The sequence below is a fragment of the Danio rerio genome, chromosome 11 (assembly GCF_052040795.2).
Source record: "Danio rerio strain M-AB ecotype USA chromosome 11, GRCz13ab, whole genome shotgun sequence".
NCBI lineage: Eukaryota > Metazoa > Chordata > Actinopteri > Cypriniformes > Danionidae > Danio > Danio rerio.
The window spans coordinates 10,783,153-10,796,488 of NC_141031.1; the positions used below are offsets into that span (position 1 = coordinate 10,783,153).

The 13,336-nt window shown below is 34.1% G+C and overlaps 1 protein-coding gene and 1 long non-coding RNA gene across 29 annotated transcripts in view; both read right to left on the reverse strand.

Moving 5' to 3' along the window:
* Positions 1 to 3,219: 3,219 nt before the first annotated feature.
* Positions 3,220 to 7,332, reverse strand: LOC147841670 (uncharacterized). Its single transcript, XR_015502422.1, has 2 exons — positions 5,099 to 7,332; positions 3,220 to 5,054 (listed from the first exon to the last, which is right to left on the reverse strand). It is a non-coding gene; the product is annotated as an uncharacterized LOC147841670 (long non-coding RNA).
* A 48-nt stretch (positions 7,333 to 7,380) lies between these two features.
* The window catches only part of mcf2l2 (MCF.2 cell line derived transforming sequence-like 2), a 194,993-nt gene continuing 189,037 nt past the window's right edge, over positions 7,381 to 13,336 (reverse strand). For 17 of the 28 annotated variants that reach the window (XM_087273338.1, XM_087273326.1, XM_087273322.1 and 14 more), the window contains one exon: positions 7,381 to 12,502. In XM_087273338.1, coding sequence (XP_087129464.1) covers position 12,502 — 1 coding nt within the window. In that variant the 3' untranslated portion in view covers positions 7,381 to 12,501. The remainder of the gene's footprint in view (positions 12,503 to 13,336) is intronic. The other 11 variants (XM_087273333.1, XM_087273320.1, XM_087273318.1 and 8 more) reach the window with 1 other exon arrangement.

Sequence of the window (13,336 nt, forward strand, 5' to 3'; positions counted from 1 at the left end):
CTATACAGCTTAAAGTGACATTTAAAGGCTTAACTAGGTTAATTAGGTTAACCAGGCAGGTTAGGGCAATAAGGCAAGTTATTGTATAACAGTGGTTTGTTTTGTAGATTATCAAGAAAAATATATCTTAAAGGGGCTAATAATTTTGTCCCCAAAAATGGTGTTTAAAAAATTTAAAACTGCTTTTATTCTACCTGAAATAAAACACATACAATTTTCTCCAGAAGAAAAAATATTATCAGACACTGTAAAAATTTCCTTGCTCTGTTAAACATCATTTGGAAAATATTTTAAAAAGAAGAAAAAAAAATTTGAAGGGGGTTAATAATTCTGACTTCAACTGTATATATATACATGGAGAGTTCAGATGCAAAAACCTCAAAGCATCATATGAAATTTACATACAAGTATATATAATGAGTATATATAAGTCATTTCCATTTATCATAATATAATGATAAATGTAAATGATATTGGAAAATTTTGACATTGCAACATTTTCTTCTATATTGATTTAAATAAAATTTCCCCAGATGACTTAAATAGCCCCATTTACAAACGATTTCATTCATTTATATCAATTGGGATGATTTTTAGGGAGGTGAAATATGAATTAATTTTTATGTCATTTATTATTCATTCATTCATTCATTCATTCATTCATTCATTCATTTTCTTTTCGGCTTAGTCCCTTTATTAATAAGCGGGTCACCACAGCAGAATGAACCGCCACCTTATCCAGCACATGTTTTACACAGCGGATGCCCTTCCAGCTGCAACCCATCACTGGAAAACATCCATTCAAACATTCATCCATACACACTCATACACTACAGACAATTTAGCTCACCCAATTCACCTATAGCGCATGTCTTTGTACTGGAAACCGGAGCACCTTGAGGAAACCCACGCCAACAAGGGGAGAACATGCAAACTCCACAAAGAATTGACCAGCCAAGGCTTGAACCAGCGACCTTCTTGCTGTGAGGCGACATCACCCGCTGCGCCACCCATACATATGAATTCTTATGTAAACACTTCCTAGTGTTTAATGTTGAAATATTAAACACTTTCACTCTATTATGGTTAAATTCTGCGGTGACTCCACAAATTCACATGTTTTGACCTGTGGTTTCTGGTCAACTATAATCCCAACTCAACATTGCATATCTTGCGATGTGACTATTGTGTACACACGTTGCGATATCAGTGCTGAAACCATATATTGTACAGCCCTAAATTGCACTGTATTACATTATATATACAATTAAGCTACATTTTTATGTAAAAAATATAGGCTAATAAAAAACCTTTTATATTTTACTATATGCTTCCTACTGTATGTGAAATAATGACAAATAAATTCTGTTAATTCAATTATATCAAATTGTATAATATATAAAATAATAAATGAATAATCAATTGATACAGATTAGCATATAACAATTATATTATTCTTATATTCTATTATTTTATTCTTACGTTATATCTTTACTTCCACAACAAAAATAGCTAATAAATATATAAATAATGCTTCTAAACTGTTTCAAACCTATTAAGATATTAAGGTTTCATTTAGCAATTATGCTATGCTCATCATTCAACATTTTTACCCTGGTAATTTCCTTCCTTCTCGGTGATGAACAGTCTTTAACAACAGTAGTGAGACTGAAACTGAAGTCAGCTGATGATAAACACACTTCAGACACCTGACGCCAAACCCAAGGACAAAGTTGCACTTTTTCAAAAAAAGTGTGTTTGAATGCTGGTCACATCTGTGTGTGTGTGTGTGTGTGTGTCCTGCTCTCTGCTTTACTCTCCTGTCGCCCCTCAGGAGTTTTGGGTGTTTGAAAGGCTTGTCTGTAGAACAAAGTGTGGTTAGTCTTGCCGTCTTTCTCTCTCCTACTGTCCTCCACTTCAGTGTCACACACTCTTAAAGAAAGCCTCCAATTACTTACTAAACTGGACCACACTTTCCAACCAGGGGCTTAGTTAAAAAAAGAATTATATATATATATATATATATATATATATATATATATATATATATATATATATATATATATATATATATATATATATATATATATATATATATATATATTTTTTTTTAAGATTTTGTTTTTAACAGCATGAATATTATACTAAAATAATTAAGACTTTCTGACAACATATATAATATAATAAATACAATATCATATAATTTAATATAATAAATATAATATAATATATCTGTGACCAGAAAAAGTACTATTATTTTTACTATTTACATATATAATCATCATAACTGTGTCACAACAATTTCTATTTGGGCATATTTAAATTATTATTATTATTTACTTTTTATTGTTACATTTTAACAACACATACATATGATACTTGAAATAAAATACTAAGTGTTAATAAAAAAATAAATAAAATGCTAGTGATAGAATGTGGTCCAATAAAGCAACATTTTTTTGTTAAATTAAATATGATTAATATTTGATTAATATTATAATATTCAAACATCAAGATTACATACTACAGGAAAAACACCTATTTAATTTTAACTGCATTATTTTATTAACTATATCAAAATGATAACATTACATGTAATACACACACACACACACACACACACACACACACACACACACACACACACACACACACACACACACACAGCTATGTAACATTTTGCAATTATGTATATAGAAATCATCAGTGTCAGGTTTAAAAATATCTATTTCTATATTTGCTCTTTGTTCTTATTTACTCATTTTACTTGTTTTTGTATCGACTGGATTTGCATTTAGTCTACAATCGTTGAACAAAACTCACAGACAGAAGTTTTTTACCATGAATGTACTTCATTATGCATTTGAAAATGTACAGAGCACTGTAATACATATTCACATCAGCTGTAATATTGTCCATAGGGAAGCTTTATAAAGTTAAATATTCACATATGTATGAACAAAATGCTAGCAAAAAAAAAAAAAGAAAGAAAAAAAACATTTGCATTCAAATCTTAATGCTCAGATATTTACATACAAACAATGCAAGATCAGCCAGACAATTTAAGTTATATATCTGAATATGATTATGACGATTATGGGACAAAACGTTTGGCATCTTTACTACATTCACTGTCAAACTTTCATCCAGTTCTTCATGTCAGAATATAAGAGAGATACAGTACATCAGATTTTTTTCTGAATTGGATAGTGTAAGATATTAAGCTTGAAATGGAACATTCATGAGCAATACTGTATAATAGTAACAGTATCAGATGCTTTTACAGTACAGCTGGAATATTTATGCTACAACAATCATATTTTATACATGGATGAAATGGAAACAAACAAAAATATCAATTATCATTTGAAAATTCTCAGTTTCTTTGGATTTACGATTTATAGTTGTGTAATTTTAGTCTTATTCCATAAACTACTGATGCATTCCATTCGAATTGATAATAATAATGTTATTTTTAAATATAATAAATATATAAATAACAAATAGCCATGCTTTCAGACATGTTTATACTCCTTTTTAGACAAAATATAAATTACAAAATATCAAAAATAACTGAAAAACAAAAATTAGAAAAATACACATTTAGTGGAATTTTTTTTTTATTCCGGTCAAAGCAAAACAAAACTGAACTGAAATAAACTAAACTAAAACAAGAATAAAAACAAACAAAACGGAACAGAAAGGATCAGAACAGAACAGAACTAAAACAAACTGAACTGAAATGAATTAAACTAAAACAAAACACAAAAAAGCAAAGCAAAACAAAACAGGGGTCTGTTCTTCGTACCTCGCTTAAATTATCTAAGATGACTTGGCAGATCCTGGATCTGTTAATCTTGATAACTGATCTCTGGCTAATTTGGTTCTTCAAACAAGATCGCGATTTAAATTAAAATGTCTGGATGAACTGATCTGAGATCCCTGTGTGTGTTGTGAGAGACAGATCTACCGATTCTCGAAATCATGATCGGCAATGCTAAGATTAGCTAATAGCACAGCAGTGTTATGACATCATCTGATTAATATTCATTTATCCATGTGAGCAAAATTACATCAAATTAGCAATAAACAGTTTGTTAAATATGACACGCAATAACTTTCCACATTTGTTGTGAGCTGCAGGCTTTACACTTTCATGTGACAAGAGTATTCATCATGAATTTCAATGCATATTAATGTATTTAGTTCTAAATTTAGAGAAGATTTTCTTTATTATAGTAGTCTAGGCCTACTTAAGTTTTTTATTTAATCGGCGTAAGAAATAACTATAAATTAATTTTGCATCAAAAAAAACATTTTGATATCAGTGAAGGTGTCCATCACTGGCATATTAGCGCTCAAAACATGTGCTTGACTGCATAAATTATTATCCTTTTTTTTTATTTTAAAAGTCGAATATTGTGCATGTACGCGTTTGCATCTAAAAAGCTCATATCAATACATTTTCACTTTAAATCACCAGGTGGCAGTCTTTGTAATTTTATTTCGGAGTGCATATATATACTATTTTCCCAATTGCATATACCTACTGTAAGAAAACATCAGCATTTGGTACATACTTTCAGTATTACCTTTGCTTAAAATGATCCAATCTAATCCTGTTTATATGAAATGAGCCTGCTCCCAAGCAGGTTTGAGCAACCTGTTTGACAACAAGTTTCACATGAGTTTTAAAGAACAAAACAATCCTGAGTCGTGTCAAATCGTCAATATCCAAATCCAGCTAACTGAGAAATCCAGGTATGAAGAACGGACCCCTGAACTGAACTAAACTAAAACAAACAGAACAGAAATAACTAAACTAAACTAAAACAAACAAAATAAAACAGAATGTAAAGAAATGGAATAGACCACAACAAACAAAACAAAACCAGACAAAAACAAAATAAAACCAGACCAAAAAAAGCATGACAAAACAAAGCTAGACAAGACAAAACCATACCAAAAACAAATAAAATAAAACCAGAACAAATAAGCATAACAAAACAAAACTAGACAAAACAAAACCAGACAAAACCAAACCAAAAAAAAAACTAAATAAAAACAGACCAAAAAACAAAACAAAACTAGACGAGACAAAAAAATAAATAAAAATACGACAAAACTAAACCAGACAAAACAAATAAAAAAAAAAACAGACAAACCAAAACAAAGACAATATTATAATATTTTTATCAAGTTTGTTCGAGATGTTCCCAAACGTTAACAGGGTAAAACAAATAGTAACATTTTACCTATACAACCATAAAACCTTTAGTAAATCCAGAGAAACTGAACATTTTTAAGTGGTCTTTTAATATTTTTCTCCATTAAAAAAAGTATTTACAGCCAGTCCATGATAAAGATGAATATATCAAGTAGGGGCAAATAAGAAGAATAAACATATACAGCTTTACACACAGAGGAACGAAGCTTTACACATGGCTTATACAACTTTCATGTCAGAATATAAAAGAGAGTATAAATATTGTATACATTACCTTAGAGAATAATAAAAGTGCTGTATTTCTGACCAACAGTCTCTCTCATATGCAAACAAGCAATGAACAACAAAATCAAGTATATAGTAGCATTTCACTGGAAGTTTCAGCAGGACGAAATTGGGAGTCTCTTTCTCTCAGTGTTTCAGTCATGGTTACATCTATTTTTTTTTTCGGTTTACAAAGGCCTGCGTTTGCTGCCAAGGCACAGCAGAGTGAAAACACGAAGGCTGAATTTCCCACTGCAATGTGACTTAAATCCACTCTGATTGGTCAGTCTGGTTAAAACCCTCCAATAATCCTGTGCGGATTATGATGGATCCACCTGCATTTCAAATTATGGGTTGCACTTGCTGTTTGGTCATCTTTATAAAAGAATCAAGGAATCGAAACTAATTGTTTTGAATAAGGTTTTGCTTTAAAAAGAAAAATTATTCTACCAGTCAAAAGTTCAGGATCAAGACCTTTTTTGAGCTTCTGTTTTAAAGAAGTATTTTTTTCTTCACCAAGGATACATTTATTTGAATATGTCTGAAACTTTCTTCTAAAATTTGCATTTTAATCAGACTCCTGTGTCTAGGTTCAATCATTGAATTTTTATGGCAAATAATAAGTTCTTTACATGGTCTTCAAAGTGAAATAACTTAACATAAACAAAGGAGGCTGAGAATAATGCTTATTCTCAATGGAAATTTCAGACGAAATTTCAGACGCGGTTTTTGCAACTAAACTCTTCATTTTATGTCTTAAAGCAAGCAGTAAAGGCTTAAGGCTAATTTATACTTCTGTTCAGGCGTATGCTACGGTGCAGCCTATGCGTGGACGCAAGCCTGGTTTATACTTCTGCGTCAAGTGATCAGCGTGACCCACGGCGCATGCAATGCAAGTAGCTGTGCATTTGTACTTCTGCGCGCTGTATCTGTTGTTCTGCAATAACACTTCCGAAACACTAGTTGGTTTCTTAGTATGTTCCTCTGTGTCGAGTTTCTTCGCTGGTGTGTTTTTGTTTTTTTCTGAACGCTTCCATAATGTACAAGTGGCTCAAACTTGCTCATTTTAAGGCAGGAACCGGCGGACATGCAACAACTTTAACCATGAGGTAAACACAAAACTTTGCATCCGGAGCTCCTTCACGGAACTCCACACTTGTAAACAATCTCTCCATCTGGCCCGCGCAGCTCTCTGTCCTGCCCAGACTCGTCAGCGCTACCAAGCCGACCAATCACAGAGCTTGCGCTACGCGTCATTGCTACGTGTAGTTAAATTTTTTGAGTGGTGCGCGTCAGCGACGCCGATGGACACGGTGTAGGGCTATGCGCCGTAGCGCTTGACGCAGAAGTATAAAGGCTGATTTGGAATTCATTATTTATACAAATTAGCCGCTAAATCAAAACATTACAAATTAATATGAAAGTCAATACACAGTTCTGTATTCTAATTCCATTTTTTTTGGCAATGGATTAATGTAATGCATTACATTTTAAATTTGTGTAATTGATTACAATTACTAAAGTCAATATTGTTGCATTACATATGTTACAAATTAAGTGTTAACAAAAAATAAGAATTATATGCCTTTTAAAATCACATTTTGCATGGCAGAGTCAGGTATTGGGCATTTACATGTTAGGCATGTTTGCCAGTACTGTATTTGAAATGTTATCAGAACTGTTTATATTTTTATTTATGTTTCTTCTGTCTATAATGCTCTCACAGTTAATAAAAAAGTTAACATGTACATATAGTTCCAGAAATTAATTGAATCTTTTATTATTTCAAATTGCTCTTCAAACCTTTGTAATATTTTTCTGTCAATCCTTATTTTTAAATAAAATTCTGACTTTGCAGTGTGTTTTTTTTTTTCAATTTTACTTTTGTCACTTTTGAAGTAATATAATCAGATTACAATTTACAAGTCGTAATCTGTTCCTTATAATTGTTATTTTCACTCAATTATAAATACCGATTCTTACTTCCAACATTGAAACAGTTTTTCCTGTTTATTAAGGCTGATTTTAACTTCTGCATCGAGTGATCGACAAGACCCACAGCGCCTGCCTTGCACGTATTTGTGTTGTATTTATACTCCTGCGCGCTCTGTGTTGCTCTGCAATAACACTTCCAAAACGCTAGCTGGCAGCAGGTTTTTATGTTCCTCTGTGTCGAGTTTTTACAAGTAGCTCAAATTCGCTCATTCAGAGGCAGGAATCAGCGGATGTGCGACAACTTTAATCACAAGGTAAACATAAAACAAAAGTTTCCATATGGAGCTTCTTCACAAGACTCGACACTTATTCCAGCGGGCTCGCAGCTCCTGAAACCGCCCACGCTCTTCACCAATACCAAACTTACGATACGCGTCGTTGCGATGTGTAGTTATTTTTTGAGAGGTATGCGTCAGCATCGGTGTCAGCCAAGGCGAGGGCTATGCGACTTTGCGAAGGCTGTGCCGGACTTTTTGACTCATTGGATGAAAATGTGTTTTATGTCGCAAATTAAAAATTTGTAATTCATACAGAACAGGATAACTCAAAACAGCAACCACAAGTCTATCCTCCCTCTTTAAAAGCAAGGTTATAACAGTTTTTGATTTTTCATTAGTTTTAGTTTTTTATTTAGTTTTGACTTTTTGTTTTCAAATTCAGTTAGTTTTAAATTAGTTTTAAGGGCAGATTTACTATTTTTTTAGTTTCAGTTTTAGTTTATTTTTTTCTAAATAAGAATATTTGTTCAAAATCATTAAAATAAATATTGTATAATAAAAATACAGTCAGCCATTCTTTATCTCAAAACCTGTATTTAGAGGATACATGGACACTATCACTTATCAAAACCACACCCATCCTCAAATCCAAATGCAAAGCCCACAAGATAGCAGCCTTAAGTACAATATGTGTGCAAGGCTGCTCTGAGATTAGATACACAGTAGTCATGGGAAGTTCAGATATTTAACGCGGATGTTAGGACTCAACATACCAAAACTGTTGTCATCAATAGTAATTTCAGTCAGTTAAAACATCACCATGATCTGAAAAATGTCTTACAGTAAAATTTTGCAACCCAACTGAAGTATGATTCACTTATTTAAATTACATTATGATTTTCTGTTATGAAATAAACTTACTTTTTTTTTTACCAGATTCTAACTTAAGCCCTTGGTATACCCACTGCAAGTGTAGTTGATACAGAAATAAAACCCATATTGGACACAAATGTGTTAAAGTAATAGTTTTAAAGTGTCACGAAACACCAAAACACATTTTTTGAGCTGTTGACAGTCGCATGTGTCCCACATTGCTAAAAACACTATTAGGACACCTATATTTCACTAAAAAGTGTAAATTGGTTGTTTTTGCATTATTTCAAGCAAATTCGTACTTCCGGTTTAAAACAAATTTTTGAAGCTGCGTCACGGCCATGACATAATAGCGTTGTATTCCAGCGTGCAGACTGGACGTCTGTGCCAGAGTGTGTCTTATTAACAGTGTGTTGCATTAATGCATGAGTAAGGCTTGGTTCAAACCAATCAGCGCGCTCTATTGTGCAACATCATTAATATTCATTACTGTCACAGTGTTTAGACGACAGAAACGCCACAATGTGTTGGCAAAACAAGCATGTTAAAAGTGTTGCTTTTATAGTTTGCTGCAGTTAAGGTTTGTTTTTATTTTCTCTTAGTGAGAGCTCAGCTGGAGTCACGCGTGGATTACAGTGTACGCGACGCTCAACAACAATAACTTACGTGTCTAAGGGAGATTATTGTTTACCTGAGAGCTGTTCTCATCTGCAAACGCTGAGATCCGGATTCGCTTGTAGTCTTCTCTTAATAAAGACGCAGCTCTAGTTGCTGGTGATTGTCCTGTCTCTACAGATTTGGTGAGTGAGCGACCAGTGCTCTTTGTTTATTTAGTTTGTTCATATCGAACAAACTATTACACCGAGTGTAAACATGTTAGCACCACAACCAAACTTTAACCTCTTGTAGGATTTTCACCGCAGTTTGTGACCGGAATAACACAGCGCGTGCCTAAATAGACACTCCCACACCATGCCTCTTTTCTTTCTCCAACACTCCCCCCTAAACAGAGCTGGACACGCCCACTTTTCAGACTTTTTCCAAAGTAGAGGTGTGAAAACACCCTGCTGAAACGAGGGGGTTTCATGGCCCATTCAGTGCCTGTAATGCTGTCACCTTGCTGCTGTGATGTTCACTCGTTGCTTGTGTCGCAGGAGCAACAGCTAGAATGACTGGAGGAGAAACAGCTCGATGGCAGGCAGCAGGATTACAGACTGTGAGGTGCCGTATGGGTCAAACACCTGCAGCGCAAGTTATATTTACTTCTAAACCGTTTACAGTAAGAATATGTATTAAATACATTTACAAATACGAAAACGGAGGTTTTTGCTATAATTTTAGTTAGTTTCAGTTATTTTGTATATACACAATACAGTTTCAGTTAGTTCTAGTTTTTTGAAAAACTCTCGTTTTTATTTTTATTTCAGTTAACGACAATTATTTTACATTTTAATTTCGTTTCTTCTTTCGTTTTTGTTAATTATAATAACCTTGTTTAAAAGTCTCCGTAGTCGTCTTGACAACACAAACACTGCAGTCACCTCAACGGAAACCCAGCCTCTGCTAACATTTGATTGGAGAATGAAAGAGATGTGACTGACGTTGACTCACTTTTTCAGCTCAGAGTTTACCTTTTTTCAACTACGAGGGCACGGCACGCAAGGACTAAAATGCAAAGAGCGTAGGGCACATAAGCACCACGCACAAAGCTTGTGGCCGTTAGTAAATCATTTAAAAAAGGCCCCACTCAGCCCCTTAATCAGCCTTTAGTTTTGCAGAAAGTATGATACATATGATAGATTTTCGCATTCTAAATGTCTATTATACTTTCACTCTTGAACAATTTATTGTATCCTAGATGAATTAAGAGAAATAAATTGTAATGGTCCTTTTGTTAGGGTTCTGCCACTCTGGTCTTATAGATTCTTGTTTTGGTGGCAGAGTCCGGACACTAGCTCTGTCTTGTCCTGTTTCTGTCATTGTGTGTGTCTCTGTGTGCGCGCGCACTCTTGTACTCGTGTTTGTGTTTTGTTCTGTCGGCATCGCGCTGTTTCATTCTCAGCATCTCCGTCTAGTTGGTTTCTGTATTAGTTGACGCTGAGATGAAACATGCGCGTTGCATATGTTTGAGTGCACGGTAAGGTGTGCTTGTGTTTTGCGTCTATTTGTGTTGTCCAAGCACGTGGCTCTGTGTTTACATTGTGGCTGCGTGCTTTAGCATTGTCCTGTTATTGTGAACACGTGGTTAATGAGTTCTCTCATTGGCTACGTGTTTTTGCCCCTATTTATGTGAGCACATGGCTTGTGTTGTCTCTGTGTCATGTGCTCTCTCGCCTATTGTCTAGTCCCACCCTCCTTGTTAACCCATTATTAGTTAATTATGTTCATCTGTTTGTTTTGCCTTTTTAAAAAATGTTATTATTAATAATACAACCCATATTATTTTCTGCAATTGAGTCCTCGCTCCTTTTTCCCAAGCCACAACCATGACACACAGTTTCCACAAAAATATGAAACAGCCCAAGCTTTTTTAACGTTGATGGTAACGATAATAAATGTTTCCTGAACAGCAGATCAGGATATAATAATTTTCTCTGAAGGATTATGCTATGTTATGATATAACATAGCTATGTTTCCATCCAAAAATGCGAAAGAACTGGATTGCAAAACTGGATTATCGCATAAAAGACGTTCAAATAAAGCTGCGATTCCATCCCACGAGTCAAAGCGAACAAAATTGCCACTTCCTGACTAACTGGCGCCAAATATTAACAGCAAAAAAACTGAATTTACTGAGGTAGGAGAAGCTGGGCAATCTTTTCTTCATCTAATAAATGACGTGCGCCTCAGAAGGCGATCCTGACAGGCAGTGAACGTGCAGTGGCATTTGACGGTGTCAGACACGGAGCACAGACGCTCTTGATTCTGGAGGTCATTAATAATATAACAACACTAATACTGAAACGGTTAAGGCGGTTTTAGAATGACCAAAACAACATTTTAGATGTTTTACAATGTGCTCAGCCTGCTGGTTTGTCCATTCACACACATTTTCATCATCACATGATCTCTTATCACAAAATCACATGATCTTTTTAATGCGCATTCTGAAATTTGTGCGGTAAAAGTGTTTCCATCGTAGTTTATGCACATCTTTTATTATCGTTTTAAGTTTTTTTATGCGTATTTTCAAAATTTATTCGCATCATGGCGTTTTCATCAACTGTTTTTTTTATGTGCATATGCAAAATGCCCAGAAAAAAAGGTAGATGGAGACTACTGATGCTCAAATCACATGAATGAACTCAATTTAAAGTTACATTCACTAAGATAACTATCATATTAACCGTAATAATGTTTCATAATTTATGCAGTTTTTACTGTACAGTATTTGTTTTTCCAATTAAATAAATGAATCCTTGATGAACGGAATAGTCTAAAAAAAAAAAACACTTAAAAAATCGTATTGATCCCAAACTATGAGGTATGTTTGGCTTTGTGCTTTATTTTCATCAAAATAACATTGCACTCACTATTTTAATGACATTAGTGTCACGATCATATGTGTGGAGATTTAATCCTCCAGATTAATTTCTCTTTGTATTTCCTACAATACAGTAATAACAACACACGTTCTATTGAGGCAGAAAGGCTTGTTTTGAGTTTGTGTGGTTATTTGTGGTCTGCATAAAGTAATTTGTTCATTCTAATAAGATGCTTTTATAATACAGGATGAGGAACAGAGGAAAATAATGCCACCTCATTGCATTGTAGAGAAAATTGTGGATAAGGATGGTGCTGTGGAAATCGAAGACACATCATGGGATGTTTAGCATGTAAATCTGCCGTCCTGAGCAGGATTTGTCCCACCGATATCGTCCTCCGTATCGGTGAGTGCGGCGGTGCAGAGGTCACTGAAAATATCTAAAAGAGAGAAGATTGAGAAGCTGAGTGATGCAGTCATTCCTTCAAGAGCAACAGAAAACAGGTGCAAAAACCAGACCTTGCGGCAGCGCTCAATCATAGCAAGGACAAGACCAATACATACAAGAAAACAGAGGAGACGTGACAAAGACACAAACCGTCAGAGTTATTACCGCACTTTACATCTTTTGAAAGGTTATGGTTTTTGTTTTCCTGGCAGCGAGCACAGCTGGGAAAGCTTGAAGCGCAACATGGAAAGCATACAAACACTATTACGTTTAGCTCTGAGCAGCTGCAGGACTCAACAATTAGGATGAAGCTATAGGATGATGATAGGTATATGCAGTATACAGTAAAAAGATATATTTCTGTTGCAGTTTGGACACATTTGTGTGTTCTGGGATACTCATTTACTTACAGTTGGATGCGAAAACTGTCAAGATAAAAGTTTGAGACTAACATAATATTATCCACACAGTAAAATGTGCAGATACAGTAATATATACAAATAAATATATGAAATAAAATGAAATCAATATATAAATGAAATACATATTGTACAAAATATTAGATGATCAAAACGTCAAGACTGCAAAATATGGTTTCATTATACTATAATTTATTTTAATAATTTACTTAGGTTTCAAACATTTTAAATTTATTCATCCATTAATTTTCCTTCAGCTTAGTCTCTATTTCAGGGGTTGCCACAGCAGAATGAACCACCAACTATTCTGGCATTTGTTTTTTGCAGCGGATGCCCATCCAGCCGCAACCCAATACTGGGAAACACCCTTACACTCTCAAATTCGCACACACACACACTTATACACT